Source organism: Tachysurus fulvidraco, chromosome 10 (assembly GCF_022655615.1).
Source record: "Tachysurus fulvidraco isolate hzauxx_2018 chromosome 10, HZAU_PFXX_2.0, whole genome shotgun sequence".
Lineage (NCBI taxonomy): Eukaryota > Metazoa > Chordata > Actinopteri > Siluriformes > Bagridae > Tachysurus > Tachysurus fulvidraco.
In genome coordinates, this window is record NC_062527.1 from 847,501 (window position 1) to 863,860 (window position 16,360).

At 38.6% G+C, this 16,360-nt stretch overlaps 3 protein-coding genes and 1 long non-coding RNA gene across 7 annotated transcripts in view; 3 read left to right on the forward strand and 1 right to left on the reverse strand.

Moving 5' to 3' along the window:
• The window catches only part of myo9ab (myosin IXAb), a 97,050-nt gene extending 93,695 nt beyond the window's left edge, over nucleotides 1-3,355 (forward strand). For all 4 annotated transcript variants that reach the window (XM_047819271.1, XM_047819269.1, XM_047819272.1 and 1 more), the window contains one exon: nucleotides 1,132-3,355. In XM_047819271.1, the coding sequence (XP_047675227.1) occupies nucleotides 1,132-1,547 (416 nt within the window). In that variant the 3' untranslated portion in view covers nucleotides 1,548-3,355. The remainder of the gene's footprint in view (nucleotides 1-1,131) is intronic.
• Nucleotides 3,356-4,463: 1,108 nt separating this feature from the next.
• trex3 (three prime repair exonuclease 3) lies at nucleotides 4,464-7,928 on the forward strand. Its single transcript, XM_027140939.2, has 3 exons — nucleotides 4,464-4,747; nucleotides 4,852-4,908; nucleotides 6,884-7,928. Exons 1-3 carry the CDS (start codon nucleotides 4,684-4,686, stop codon nucleotides 7,402-7,404), a joined length of 642 nt encoding a protein of 213 aa, XP_026996740.2. The 5' UTR covers nucleotides 4,464-4,683; the 3' UTR covers nucleotides 7,405-7,928.
• A 363-nt stretch (nucleotides 7,929-8,291) lies between these two features.
• rsl24d1 (ribosomal L24 domain containing 1) lies at nucleotides 8,292-11,662 on the reverse strand. The gene is made up of 6 exons (XM_027140940.2): nucleotides 11,505-11,662; nucleotides 10,357-10,470; nucleotides 10,158-10,230; nucleotides 9,410-9,473; nucleotides 9,015-9,100; nucleotides 8,292-8,803 (listed from the first exon to the last, which is right to left on the reverse strand). The coding sequence occupies exons 1-6, from the start codon at nucleotides 11,583-11,585 to the stop codon at nucleotides 8,736-8,738; spliced, it is 486 nt and encodes a 161-aa protein (XP_026996741.1). The 5' UTR covers nucleotides 11,586-11,662; the 3' UTR covers nucleotides 8,292-8,735.
• An 805-nt stretch (nucleotides 11,663-12,467) lies between these two features.
• On the forward strand, nucleotides 12,468-14,663 carry LOC113639228. Its single transcript, XR_007144255.1, has 4 exons — nucleotides 12,468-12,943; nucleotides 13,538-13,695; nucleotides 14,030-14,220; nucleotides 14,333-14,663. It is a non-coding gene; the product is annotated as an uncharacterized LOC113639228 (long non-coding RNA).
• The last annotated feature ends 1,697 nt before the right edge of the window (nucleotides 14,664-16,360 follow it).

Genomic DNA, 16,360 nt, shown 5'->3' on the forward strand with positions numbered 1-16,360 from the left:
CTGCATGCTTTCTTTTCCTCGTGCTTACAAAATCGGGCATGGTTAGATTGAGTGCAGGCCACAGAGGGCTATAAACCCATATCCTTTTTAAAAGGGTGTTATACTTTTCCTATGATAACGTATTGGTGGTTATACCAGGGGACTCCATGTTAAAGTATAGGCAGTTATACCAGGGGTTCCTATGTTAAAGTATAGGCAGTTATACCAGGGGTTCCTATGTTAAAGTATAGGCAGTTATACCAGGGGTCTCCATGTTAAAGTATAGGCAGTTATACCAAGGGTAGATGGGGAAAATAAATGTAAAAGTTATAGATAGATAGATAGATAGATAGATAGATAGATAGATAGATAGATAGATAGATAGATAGATAGATAGATAGATAGATAGATAGATAGATAGATAGATAGATAGATAGATAGATGGCAACTGAAGAAAAATATCCGTGCACACATTTGGTCTCACTGATCACACCTTCACTCTAACCTGACAGTTTCCACAGCTTTGAAACTCACCACAAACATGAATGAACTTGCAGGCAAGAAAAGATGCCAAGTTACGGCTTGGGCAACATGGCATGAGAGAGAAAACTAAACACATTATAAGTTTTCGGTTCGTTTAAAATATATTTTTTTCACTTTTCCTAAAATTAAACAGCAAAAGTTCTTCATCGTTTTTAAAATATTCTCATTTTGCTCTGTGGACTGGGACATCCTGTCAGCGTAGACATGTCTCACACCATAAGAATCCTGTCTTGAGACGTCTAGATAAAAAAAACAACACACCTTATTGTTATAACTACGGAGCAGAAGTGAATCAGCATGTTAATACAAGTCAAGTCATTTATTTAGATATACGGTTTGCATCCATAAGAACGTGAGCCAGGTGGAGACTAAAGATAAGATTTTACTTTTCACGACTAAAAGTTCCTTGTAATAACGATTTCCCGGACAATAATGTTTTGTAACTCGGAAGATCTTCCAGCATTAAGCATTATCTTACATTGTTCAAGAATTTTAAATAAGAACAAATGAAACTTCCATCACACGACAGCTAAAGAAGTGACTGCTGGTTTCTGTGTATTGACCCGATCCTTGCTGTACAATGAAACTGCTTTCTCGTCTCCTTCTCAGATAAAAGCTGCTCCAGCATTCGCTCTCGTAAGTCAGAATCCAAAAGCAGAAGAGCTTTACGCCGCCAACCCGAGTCTCTGGATTCAGTAGACTCTGCCGTCGCCTCTCTGTCGTCCGGCTCATCCGCTCCTCACTATCGCTTCCGCTCTTCCTCTTCTGGACCTTTCTTCTCTTCCCCTTCCTCCTCCTCAGAACACGGGCAGCACCTCTTTCCTGAGCAGGAGGAATTAGAGACAGGCACGCTGACCACACGATGCTCTTCTAGCTCTGACAAAACACGACCCAGGAGCAGAGGCAATCGTAGCTGCCCACCCAAACCCAGAGAGCCTGGAGAAGGAGGAGGGAGGAGGAGAGACACTGATTTCAGCCCTGTACAGCCTCTGGTGCTATATGGTAGTAAAGAGTTTATGGTGTGAAGAGGAGACTGAGAGTTTCCTCAATGCACAGCTGATAGATGGAGCTTGCTAACAGAGAGCAGCTTTTAGCTTGAGGGCTACAAGAGGGATAAGAAAGAAGAGGTCTGCTGAACATGAACCTGCCAAAGCTCAACCTGATGCACCCTGCTGTAGAGTGGACCTGCTGGACCGGTCCTGTTCTTCACTGCTTCACTTTTACCTGTCCATCTTCATGTTTACAAAACCGAGCCCACACGAAGTCAAGCGGCTTCGACAGACAGCTTAGTGCTTCGCTAACATTTTTTTTTTCACCGCAATGAGATGTCAGTACGTCAGATATCGATAATGTATTAAATATGTAAGATAATATTATTGTATTACTCCAAGACTCATTGTACATATAACAGTGCAGCGCTGCTGGATGGTCCATGTGAAAAGTGTTTACTTGTCTTGAATTTTTTGCAACGGTATGTGTGTTTTTTACGTGCGTTGGTGACCGATCTGTCTCGTAAGCTTGTTCGCTAGGTTTTGCGTTTGAGTCACTTTTTTTAATTTTATTTTTTTAACGAAACAATCACTAAGAGAGGAATCACATAATGACGGATGATCAGAACAGCCGTGATGTAGCTATTTCCATTCATAGCCATAATGTGTTGGAATACGACCGGATAACACGTCGTCTTCTCTACATTCTCTACACCTCTACATTCATCGTGACCAAATCAAGACTTGAACAATTTTTTTTTTACCAATTTTTTTGTCTTTTTGCTTTAAATATGGTTTCTAATATATTGTTTCCGTGCGCTTTTTCTTCTGTATCGTCATACACCAAATTTTTATCCTGAGAGCCATTTTTATTTTTAAAACCAGATTTTATTTTCATGCCTCCTGCAGCCGTCGCTTGCGTCCGTACCGCGTAGACAGGAAGCCGTCCTCTTTCTAAAAAGGGAACTATTTTCCCTGCGGTTTGGTCAGAGTCTGTAAGTACAGTACAGTTCAGTCCACTCATTAATGTCATACACGTCTGAGCCTCATTCTGTTCACTCTAGTAAACGGAACATAAAGCCATTTAACCAGAATGATCGAGTACTCATATCCGAACACACTCGATCAGTCACGTCACGTCACAGTATATACTCTAGTGTATTTAATGAATATTAGCATCATCACCCAGAAAAAGGGTTCAATTGAAATCGTTTACTCTTGAATGTGTCTGGTTACAGTTAACTCATATAATCTGTGTGATGCCTGTATAAACTTCACTATGGTGGAATTGGTATGCAGCAGTATGCAGCTGACTTTTACTAAAGCTTTCCTTCCTTCGGTTCCGAGCAGTTTTTAAAGGGTCAGAGAGGTGTAGTCTCGCCATTACGGGCTTCTGTGTCTGTCTGCCCCTTCGTCTGAAATCCGGACACAACATCGATATGTCTCATCTCTAACTTTACAGATCTGGGCACAGCGACAAGAGAAATGGCATGTTTGTTGTAAGTGAATGTACTGTTTTGTTTTTTTTTTCTTTTCTTTTCTTCTTATATATAATTTCTGTATTTCTAAACCATGTGGAGTGTAAGTCAGGAAAAAACACTGTTTTAAATGGATATATTATCCTGTTTGTGACTCTGCATTTGAAGAAAACAGTTTGTGCATTAATTATTATTTCAGGCATATTATTATTATTATTATTATTATTATTATTATTATTATTATTATTATTATTATTATTGCAAATTGTACAATTTGTCTTATTTCCTTAATGGACAAATCTGTTTATGGATGTAAAAAGAATATAATGAACACCCACTTATTAAAAAACACATTGTCTCTTAAAAGGAGAAATAAAAACATCTTTGTAAATGAAAAGAATGGGATTGAGATTAGAAAACAACGTCTAGTGCCTTTTACGACGATGCAAAGCAGCTTGACAGGAAATTCGGGTTTGAAGTGTGAATATTATTAAAAATATTACTGATGAGCAAACCAGAGGCGACGGTGGAGAGGAAAAACACCGAGAGAGGATGTGAGGACGAAAGCGGGAGAGGAACCAGAAGTGAACACATCCTCATTTGGGTGGCACTGGACAGTGAGATTATAAATAATGTTGTAATAACTGTGTACTATATAATCAAGTGTAGTTGTGTAACCAGGAGCTTATGAGTATGAGCATTAGTGGAATTCAACGTTTAATTCCTTTCTGCTGAAGACATCGAGTGTTTAAGGACGGAGACCAGATGGTAAATCCGACCGGAACGACAGCAGTACAAAGCCTCGTGGTCTCTGTGTGAAAATTATCCACTTATTATACAGCAAGTTAATGCACAGTGACTTTTTAGTACGTTTCTTAATATGGTGGTTTTTCAGCACATCCTGCTCAATGTGATGGATTTTCGGTACATCTCTTAACGTCATGACCTCAGTTCATCTCTACATATGTGATGGATCTTCATGTCTTATATATATATATATTTATCCTGGGAGAAATGAGGCCATTTTATTATTTGAATCAAACTTTTTTCTCGTCTTTTGGATACTTTGTTTGGGTCTTTATGTAGTTAGGACTGTGGTATAAAACCCAGGAAGAAAAAGTGCTTTATTATCAAAGAGAAAACATACTTGTTTTCTCTCTCTCTCTCTCTCTCTCTCTCTCTCTCTCTCTCTCTCTCTCTCTCTCTCTCTCTCTCTTTCACACACACGCTCTCTCTCTCTCTCTCTCTCTCTTTCACACACACATGCTCTCTCTCTCTCTCTTTCACACACACACGCTCTCTCTCTCGAACACTCACACACACACACACACACACACACACACACACACACACACACACTTAAACTCTCTCTCTCTTTCACACACCCACACCCTCTCTCTCTCTCAAACACACACACACTCTCTCTCTCTCTCTCTCTCTCTCTCTCTCTCTCTCTCTCTCTCTCTCTCTCTCTCTCACACACACACACACACACACACACACACACACACACACACACACACACACACACAGTGCATGTTCAGGCTTATATTTAGGGCGAGGTTCATCACCGATCTGCTCCATCAGCGCAGTGACAGATTTTTCAGCTCTGAAGCAGTGTTGTGATCGCACCAGGAATCAGCTGATTTATTTATTATTTTTATTACTTCTCTTTTTATTGCATAGAGATCATAATGTGCTTTTTATGGTTCCAGCCGTTCAGTCTGATCCAGCGACTCTTCTCCAGGCGCTCACATGGTACAGTAACACTGTTGTATAGAAACGTTTCCTGTCTAATCGACAGTCCTGTGGCTTTAAGCTAGAAGTCTGACATTAGACTCAGTACTGAATCATGTTTACAGGTGTCACTCAGGGCGGAGAGACGCTGCTGTTTTTTGATCTGGAAACTACAGGCTTAAGTAAGTCGTGTGTGTGTGTGTGTGTGTGTGTGTGTGTGTTTCGGGTGTGCTTGAGCGTGTGTTTGTAGTTTAGTTTAAACTAAATTAAACTGTGTGTGCGTGTGTTTGTCTTTGTGTTTATTTGTGTGTGTGTTTGTGTGTGCGTCTGCGCGAGTGTGTGTTTGTGTGTGCGTGTTTGTGTGTGCGTCTGCGCGAGTGTGTGTTTGTGTGTGCGTGTTTGTGTGTGCGTCTGCGCGAGTGTGTGTTTGTGTGTGCGTGGTTTGTGCGTGTGTGTCAGTTTATTTGTGTGTGCGCGTGCGTGTGTTTGTGCGTGTGTCTGTGCGCGCGCGCGTGTGTTTGTGTGTGTTTGTTTGTGTGTGTTTGTGTGTGTTTGTGTGTGTTTGTGTGTGTTTGTGTGTGTGGACTTCCTGGATTCTCCTCTGTTCTGTTCACGAGGCCACATGATGACGCAGCAGCTTTAACATTCAACAAAACCTTTCAGATCCTGGATTTAAAACCTAAAAAATAAAAATTATTCGTGGAAAAAAAAACCCCGTTTGTGTGTTTGTAGGGGGTTTGTGTGTAAATCACTTATGATTTGTGTTGTCATCACTTTAAATAGATTATGTGATCATTTGCAATGCAGTGTGTCAGCTGACAGAAAGTTACCCAAGCAGTCACATGAGAGCCTTTTTGTTTGTGCTGGGGTTGATTTCAGTGGTTTTACACACGGATCAAGTTGATCACTGGATGATATGGTTTCTGCCTCTGGGGCATTTCAGCTCTGTTTCAGAGATGTTAGAGTCTCACTAAATGACATAATGACAGAATATATATAAAGTCTGAGATGTGATCTCTAATATGAGGTCACAACAATAATCCCTACACCATCTAATCTGTATCGTCTTATTAACTCACTATCGTTATTAAATATTGTATACAACACATTTCTGCTCCTTCTTCACCTTTCAGTCATTTTCTCCTCTGATAAAGAAACTCTTCATCCTCTTAAAAGTCACTTCTCCTAACACTTTTACACTTTATGAGCTATTTTAAGGGTTAAGATGCTTTATGAAGGACTTTTATCTTTACTGCGATCTCCTCTTTAAACTGAAAGAGAAACACCAACATTTTAAAGAATTTTCTTAGAATTTCATCACCTGGAAAAAACCCTTCACACTAAGAATCTTTATGAATACGAGTCGAATGACTGAACTTTGATCCCTTTATGACGTTTCTGCTCCGTGTCGGAGACGTTTACATTTACATTATATTTATTACATTTATAACATACAGATGTTAGAACATCTCTAATACGATCGCTCACCAACGTCATCCTTACACCGTATAACCTCAAATATTTTAACATAGGAGCGCTTTTAAAATCTACTTTATTATAAACCTTCACTTTGTCTCTATAGTATTACTGAACAACCAATCACAGTCTTCGAAAGGAATGCGTCATACCTAGTAACAGGTTTAGCTCCGCCTCCTCTCGAAGATAAACGTTGTTGTATTTTCCTTGTTCAGAGCTGCTCTGGTCCTGAATCACTTAAAACTTTTTTTGACATGGACGTGATGAAAGGGTGACACGATGGCTTAGTGGTTAGCACGTTCGCCTCACACCTCCAGGGTTGGGGGTTCGATTCCCAACTCCGCCTTGTGTGTGTGGAGTTTGCATGTTCTCCCCGTGCCTCAGGGGTTTCCTCCGGGTACTCTGGTTTCCTCCCCCGGTCCAAAGACATGCATGGTAGGTTGATTGGCATCTCTGGAAAATTGTCTGTAGTGTGTGAGTGTGTGTGTGTGAGTGAATGAAAGTGTGTGTGTGCCCTGTGATGGGTTGGCACTCCTTCCAGGGTGTATCCTGCCTTGATGCCCGATGACGCCTGAGATAGGCACAGGCTCCCCGTGACCCGAGAAATTCGGATAAGCGGTAGGGAATGAATGAATGAATGAATGAATGATAAATTAATTTGAATCTTTTGTTTCTTTGCAGACACCCATGAATGTGATATAGTTCAGCTGTCAGCCATGAGTGGAGAGAAGATCTTTAATGTCTACATGTTGCCTCGGTGCCCTATAGACTACGGTGCTTCCAAAGTTACAGGTCTGACCACAAACGGAAAGACACTGTTTTTACACGGACAGCCGATGCCAACGCTCCCACTAGTAGAGGCTCTTAAACGGTTCATCTCCTTCATTAAAACCTTCAGCAGACCAGTTCTGGTGGGCCACAACTGTAAACGCTTTGACTGTCCTGTCCTGCTGCGAATCCTGAGTGAGTTCTATCTGCTGAAGGAGTTTCAGGACGTAGTGTCCGGTTACCTGGACACGTTGGTGCTCAGTAGGGACATGTTTCTACTCCACAAATATTCTCAGCCCTTCCTGGTCCAGCATTTCCTTCACAAATCCTATGGAGCTCACGATGCTACTGAGGATGTGCGAACGCTACAGGAGCTCTTTAGAGTTTGGAACCCAAACCCAGGCCTTGTAGATAAACACAAGTTTATTTTATAGCTGAGATACATCAGGGGAGAGTGGGGTCATTGCAGCAGCAGCTTAATCACAGCATTGAAATTGTTTTTAGAAGTATTTGAATCGTGCTCATCATGTATTCCAGTGAAACCAAATAGTTTGTCAACTATATGGATGCTTACCAGATTTATATATATTTTATATATATAGCCAAGTCACGGCACAACGAGACACTGGATCCGGTCTGCACCGACGCATGGACCTTTTGTTTTCTTTTGTTCGAAAGTGAGGGATACTTGAATTTTATTATTAACTAATAATAAATTTATTTAAATTAATAGATTTCTAATCTAGATTTCAGTGGACCCCACTCTCCTGTTTTTAGTCAGAGGTATTAATAAGAGCTTTAATTGTGCAATACTGTTTTAACATTATTTACACAGAGGGGGGAAAAAAAAGAGAGAAAAAAAAGAGTAGCACATTTATAAGTTTAAATTACCGCTAGCTATTTGTTAACAAAAAATGCAAAATTGTAAATAAAAATAAAAGAATTTCCTTTTACAGTACAAGAGCTGTTTTCCTCAATCTGGCAACAATCTCTTCAGTCTTTGAAATGGAGCCAAAAAAAATCTGACTGTACAATGAAAACGAACGATCGCTAATCTTTGACATTTTAAGTGGCAAATAATTTTCTGTTTACACTTTAAACTGGATCTGTTCTGTAGCTTCAATTATATTCTTAAAGATATATTTTGCAGAACCAGAAGATGGTGGTTCCTTGTTAACAAGTCAAGAGCACAAACCTCCACATTTGTCATTATTCCAGTATTAATGCTATTATAATCTAGTCATTATTCTGTTAGATTGCTGAACGTCAGCATTGATGTTGATTTCAATGTTTAAAGGTTTGATATAAAACACAACAAACGTGTTGGGATGGAATTTTATTACAAACTTCATACAGTTTAAATGTCATTATCCTTTTGACCAAAGGAAGATGTTTCTCCATGTTAAATAGAACAAGAAGCAGGAAGGTGAGTTTCAGAGACAATTCTACAGTAAATGGTTAATGGAGCAGTAAATTGAAGGCATTCAGCATGATATCCGTTTCAATTTCATTCACTGTGCAGACCTATAAATGTTAAGGGCAAACTGAAATCTATCAAAAATAAGAACGAACATGTTTCAGCTTGTCCAGATTCCCGTATAAACATCTCATCCACGGGGCTCTGGGAGCTGAAGCGCAGTGATGGACAGGTACGGGTGAGGAATCTTCTCTCTTCAGAGTGTCACTTTTAAGTCTTATGGCCTACAAAACGTAAAGATGTTTTCTTTGAGAGTCCTCTTCGACCGAAGCTCGTGCCAGGGAATATTTAATCAGCCATTTCTACGTCTTCTGCCAGTTTCTGCACCATCTTCTCCTCCAGCTTTTTGGTTTGTCCTACACAAGAAAAAGGGGAGTTGAACACACAAGCTCACGTTAGGGCAGGTTGCTGTGGCACTTTAATACTCTTCACAAAGTGGTTAAACGTCACTGATGTTGACTCGGGTTACTGTACGCGGAGCTCCTCTTACGCCATGTCTTTCAAGAGTGTGTAAACACACACAGTTTGTCTGATTACACGTGTAAACCGACAGCAGACGTCACTCACCTGCATGTGCTGCTCTGATGAGATGGATATTTTTCTTGACTTCGTTGATATCTTCTGCTTTCTCCAGCTCTTTGCCCTTCTTCAGCCTTTACAAAAAAAAGGGTGGGGGGGAATAAAAATGTGTTACAAATGAAAGTCTTGTACGCATGCAGCGTGTCCTGACATTTCTGCACGCTATGAAACGAAGCACCTCTGACGTGTGAAGGATAGAATAGTAAATAAAACATGATGTCAGAGGCACCGCGTTGCATTTACTATTCTATCCTTTGTCTAATTCATACACAACACGGTAGAGAACGTGGTGCACAGGGAACGGCCGGAGTGTACAGTATGTCGTTTGGGACACGATACAACAGAGTTTAAAAGCCAGATGTGTTCAGACAGAAAAATCTCACCTGTTAATGATGAATCGAGCCTGTCGCTTCTGTTTGATGGACTCTACCTTCTTCATGGCCTCCACTGTAATCAGAGAAAGCAGCGATTACTCCAAAGTGCGTCTTTGTTAATAACACAAGCAATTTAACTTAGTACGTGAGGAATAAAGCAGACGAGGTGAGCGATTTCGAGGACAATAACAAACAGCCGGACGGCGTGATAGCACTTTATTCCCGAGCGAGTGCTTTATTCCTTTAATACCACAGCAGTTACATAATTATAATATTTTATAATATCTAATAATTATGGTGCGACACGTCCTTTCTGGTATATAATATTCTATATGTTTCTAGTTAAATCGAACGTTGAGGAACGTGTGTTAATTCCTGTTATTCATTTGAACAGCTGTAAACAACTATTCCTTCAGTTCCTCTTACAAAATAAGTTTCTCTCTCGTTAGCAAGAAATCATAAATCTCTGTCTTCTGTGCTGAAGGCAGAAAAGATACAGCTACAGCTTTACAAAGCAATGACACCGAAGACTCCTTCATTAAAAGCACGTTTCACCGAAATCGTTAACAAGTATATTTGCGTTTTCTTTTGTTAAATAACAAGGTTTTTAAAGAAGTCCCTGTGTAAGCTGTAACTATAGAAACGGTGATGTATTTAACCAGCGCTTCGGGCAAAACCGCTGTTATAGAAAACGAATCAACACCTTTCTGACCAATCAGATTTGAGAATTCGACAGCGATGTGGAATAAATAATTACCCGTCTTGTTCCATAACTTCCTCTGGTATTTCACAGGGATATTTCTGCGCTTTTCAAACTCCAGTGAATTATCCTGTAAAAACACAAACACGATAAGACACGTTTATGGTCGTTATATAGGGCAAGTAACGAGCGAGTGTTTTTTTGGGAGCATTGTGAAACCTATATTAAATATCATTCACTGACTAAAACAACGTACCACCGTCAGTTCTTTGCCAGCAGCTTTTCTGAACGCTTTGGTCCACCTGGTCTTTCTTGGATTGCGCTTCTTCTTAAAGTTTTTGTGACATTTTGATCTGCAAAATTTAAAAACCTGCAAGAGAAAGAAAATCCAATGAAAATACGAAGGCCGGAGTGACGCATGCATGGCGGTAAACCTTTGTGCTTCCTCAAGAAGACGAGTGTGTGAATAATTTAACAGACCAACAGGATGACTTAGCTGTAACTGACACTTTCTGTCAAATATGAAATAATGTATAGATTATAATATATTAGATATTGTATTATGTGGAACCAGAGGCTTAGGACAAGACCACAAGATTAATTTTATGTCTTTAGTATTAAACAAAGCTCAATGATCTCTAAGCAAATATATGTATGTATGTATGTACGTATGTATGTATATATATATATATATGATAGATAGATATATGTAATGCTTATGTGTGTGTGTGTGTGCGTGTGTGTACATATATATATATACACACACATATATAATGCTTTTATGAGCATTAGTTTTGTAAGTCTTTGGTGATAATACTTCATTCTAATCAGCTTGGTGTCTAATTAGTAAAAAGTCCGAATATGAAAATTAGGAATAAACGCGCGTCTCTTCTGATTGGTCGGATGATGTAAAAAAAAAATCTGCATAGCAACTAAAATTTGGACCAATAAACGCAGTGTGAGCTGCGAGACCTAAACGATGCTATTTACTGTTTTATTCATTTACCAAGTCACTTAATTATCCGAAGTCTCTTGTGTATATTTATGTAAAAAACGGTTCTCTCATATATTTCCTTAAATATTAAGATATTAACAACGAGGAGGAGGTGGTGACGTCACCGTCCGGTGGTGGTGACGTCACAAGGCTGGATGCTAACACGTTAGCTAACACGTCTTAACGACAATAATAATAACAATAATCTATTACATGAGATAACAAGCCAGGTATTTAGCTTCCTATAGCGCATTATGACGCCTACTACACCGAACAGATCGCAGCAGTTTGTTTTGACATCAGTATTTACTATTTAGTTGATGCTAGTGCTAATGCTAACGTGGCTCGTGCGTGTGTTAAAGCTCCTCGTCACGTTGTTACACAATAAAATCTAGTAAATAAAGAATTACCTTGCAGTCATTACGAATAAACACCATCCCGTGACCGGGGTAAATCGGTCCGGAGCAAAAGTAGCACTTTTCAATGCGCATTTTGAGTAAATTATTATTCTGTTATTCGCCCATGTGTTTACGGTTTCAACATGGACACTGAAAGGAAGTGCTTTTGCGTCACTTCCTGCCTTTGGGCTTTGTTGAAATTTTTTGCCCTCTGTAACGAATTACAGATCCGGCTCCACATTTTAATTATTTTTTTTTTGTTATTTTAAAAAGGTAATGTTAATAAAAAATAATTAGTAATAACATTAAATTTAATTAAAAATAAAATGACACCAAGCCAAATTTCAGGAGCCGTGAAGGGGCAGGCACTTTTATCATTGTATCTACTCAAGACTTTTTTGGAAGGATATGGAAAATTATATTAGTAGAAAATTGGGCTGTGTGGTAGGAATTGGTGTGTGGTGTGTTTTTTTATTTAGAGGGAGATAATTTGAAAAATAAGGAAAAATATATTATACAACTATTCATTGTATTAGGAAAGTACCATATACACAAAAACAAAGTGGACCCTTTGTAAACCAAATCTGTCCCATTTTATAAATGATTTCAAGTTATACAGTAAACCTCTGGAGAAAGAAAAAAACAAAAAAGCTCAGAAAAGGACAGATATTTTATTAAAAGAATTCAAGTTTTTGTAACTTTTTTCATTACTTTTCCTTTCTTTTCTGGTAGTCAATGTGACTGATACCTCTTGTTGTATGGCATTGAACAAAAAGTGTGTATTTATGTTTGTCTTTTTGCAATAAAAAATAAATAAATAAAAGGGGCAGGCACTTATTTCCAGGGATTTCAGGACAGTGTAACAGATATTGCGTCATCGAGGAGGCGTGGCCTGTTTGATAATTTGCATAGGTCAACGATCATGAGCAGATTGGGAGGAAAGCCGTTTGCATAAATTGCTTCAGATAACGTTACTTGTCCGAGACTGTGGGAGTTTTTTTTTACTTATATTCATACTGTTAGAATTTTAGATAACCTTTCCGCAGTCGCGAGTGTTTCATGACATCCATACTAATAAAATACCTGTCTCAGGTGTTTCAAGTCAAATTACATTAATATGCAGTGTAAGAAGATAATAGGTAGCAGAGGGTAACACTTTACAATAAGGTCTCATTTAATAACAGTTAAAGCATTAACTAACAGTTAGCAAAATTTATTCAAGCAGTGTCTGTCCATTAATGTTTTGTTTTTCTTTCATTTCTAATTTTAATTGTATTTTTCCTCATAACAGGTCTGATGACAGTCACAAAAAACAGAAAGTGACACTACGATGTCTATGGAAAGTAGAAGACTATTCAGAACATGTCCCACTCTCTGTGAAAAGAAGGGTGATATACTGTATGTTTGTACACGCAAAGAACTACAAGGAGACGACCACAACAGATGATTTGGTATGTACTGTATCGCTACACATTTTGTTCACCACACTGGTTATGAATTCCATGCGTAAGGGTGAGTCAATGACAGAAATTTCATTTTTGGGTGAACTACTGTAACCCTTTAGTGGCAAAAATGTTTAAAGGTACACTATGTAAATTTTTGCCACGCTAGTGGCATTCACTAATAATTGTGTAATTTTCATCTTAACATGTTTATAAGGCCATCAAGAGTATTCAATTTATTTTTATCAGTTCCTACATTTTCCAGTCAAAGTTATTGATGAAACATGATTTGTTCATGAAAATATTTATACACAGATTTCATGCACAAATTTGTGCATTGCTTAGTGAATGAGACCCGGTGCCAGATGTTCTTATTTGTCCCATAGTGAGCACTTACCCAGTCTGTCAGAGATGAAATTAAATTATTTATATATTTTATATATATACTGTGTGTGTGTATGTGTGTGTGTGTGTGTGTGTGTGTGTGTGTGTATATATATATATATATATATACATACATACATACATACATACATACATACATACATACACACGTATGTATGAATGATGGTGAAATGTTAACAATGTGTTTTATAAATAAAGTTTGTCCACAGATCAAGATCAAGATAATTTTGGCATCAGAGGTGAAGGATATTCTGCCACTACAAGACCCAAACCTGGTGATCAGCAAAGCCTTCAAACTGTGTATTACACAGGGTGACTCGGCCACACTGACGGAGGGTTGCTGGCTTAATGACAAGGTAAAAGTTAGAAAAATAAATTGATTATTTACTCTATATGCCTTGGTTTATTGGGAATAATGCATCACTACATTTTTGTAAAGAAAATGGGGGAATAAAGGTTTGTCCTCAATATTTTATAAAAATTTGTATAAAAATGAATAAATTAATTCTGCATTGCACATTAGGGCTGGGTATTGACACAAATTTAACAACCAATTCGATGCCAATAGGATTAGAAGGTAATCAGAAGGTAGAAGGTAATCAGACAATTGTTGATCATAAAGCACTAATGCTGGATGTCATCAATGTCATGCATTCTTAATGAGTATTTCTCCCCTCTACTCTTTTCAAGGTTATCAACTTTTTTCCTTGCTGATGAATAGAAACAGTGATCAGCTGGGAGCCTTAAAGTCTTCTCTTACAACACTTTTTTCTACCCAAAGCTTCTTAGTGGTGAAGGCCATGCAGCCGTGAAGAACTGAAGACTTCGTCTTGGATCTTGTATTTGTTCCTTTGCACCTAGGCATGCACTCGGCTTTGGCTGTAAGTCATACAATGCATTGTTTTAATATTTAAATGTTTTTTAAAAAGTGTAAAACAATATTTTTGATTTTCAGTTTGTCTTTAACTTGCCTATATTGCTTCTAACCACCAGGTAATTGATTTTAAATCCCAGACCATACAGTGCTATGACTCAATGACTCAGAGACATGATGATATCTGTCATGTTGTTGTGAGTGTCTTCTTATTTTTGCTGCTATATTAACGTTTGTTCTATGTTAATGTTCTGTAAAGCTGCTTTGAGACAATGTCAATGTAAAAAGTGCTATACAAATAAACTTGAATTGAATTGAACTGTTATTCCGTGGCTTGATCATTCATCTTTGCATATCCAGATATCCAGATGTTTTATGTAACAGAAGGTACCTAACAAAGGAGCACAGGGTCAAGAAAGGATGCATCTTGGAGGCTTCCAGATGGACCATCGGCCGAATGAGAACTTTTGTATGACACCATATAATGAATTATGTGTTCTCTGAATTAGATGTCATTTTAAGACGAAATGTTCTGCTATTATTTCTAGGCAATTCCTATACAGTCGAATGGCAATGACTGTGGTGTTTTTGTCTGTAAATATGCAGACTTCCTTTCTCAAGGAAAGCCATTCACATTCAGACAGGTACAACGGTGCTCCTGTTCACATTTAATCCTCAAACATTTTATTATGCTCCTGATTCATCTGTCTCTTTCTCTGTAGTGTGACATTAAACTCTTCAGAAAAGTGATGGTTTCAGAAAAGGATTCTGTAAGCCCTGAAGCAACCAGTCCTTCAAACATAATGAAACATCTTATGTTCTTTTTGTGTAAATTAAATTTAGTATGAAACTATGAATAATTGCAAGGGCTTGAAGATGAATAAAATCTGATGTCATCTGAAGATGAAGTATGAAGATGAATAAAATCTGAGGTTAAACTGCAGATGTGTCTTGTGTGATCGAACTCATGATAGAATTGATGTGAAGTCTGTAAGCTTATTGAAGTGAAATGGAGCATAACTAGGGGGCACGGTGGCTTAGTGGTTAGAACGTTCGCCTCACACCTCCAGGGTTGGGGGTTCGATTCCCGCCTCCGCCTTGTGTGTGTGGAGTTCGCATGTTCTCCCCCTGCCTCGGGGGTTTCCTCTGGGTACTCCAGTTTCCTCCCCCGGTCCAAAGACATGCATGGTATGGTTGAATTGGCATCTCTGGAAAAATTGTCCGTAGTGTGTGTGTGTGTGCCCTGTGATGGGTTGGCACTCCATCCAGGGTGTATCCTGCCTTGATGCCCGATGACGCCTGAGGCACAGGCTCCCCGTGACCCGAGTTCGGATAAGCGGTAGAAGATGAATGAATGAATGGACCATAACTGAATAGTATATTGCGAACATGGAATGATCAGGACAGGTATCTGAAGTTATAACACTATTAATGTAATTTGACATGAAACACCTGAGATCAGGACAGGTATTTTATTAGTATGAATGTCACGAAACACTCGAGACTGCAGAAAGGTTATCTAAAGTTATAACAGTATGAATATAATTTTTAAAAAAAACTCCCAACGTCTCAGACAAGTAACTTTATCTGAAGCAATTTATGCAAACGGCTTTCCTCAGAATCTGCTCATGATCGTTGACTTATGCAAATTATCAAATAGGCCACGCCTCCCCGATGACGCAATATCTGTTACACTGTCCTGCCGGAATTTAGTGCCTGCCGCTGTGAAGGAGAGACGAAGCTCAAATGGATGTAAATGCACAATGCTGACCCCTAGTGGTCAAAAATATGAGCCTGTACAGCAACAAGGTTTAGATTACAGACCTGTAAGGTTTGTGCAAAAAAAAAAAGAAAGAAAGAAAACGACACAATACACAAACACTTAAAAAAAATAATGCATATGTTACCTATTATGTCAAATGGGCATCAAATTGTTTGTTTCAGATCTACCAGTAATGTGGTTGGAAGATCCATGTAAACATTAGCCATTATTCTGTAAAGGATATTAACTTTGGGTTTATGTGTCACTTTCAACATCATTACAAATACACTTAGTTTACAATAAATACTCTTAGTAACAGAGAAGAGTTGTTCAGCTCCATCAAATCAAGCTGACAATATTTGAATGATACAGTAAATAGTTGAGG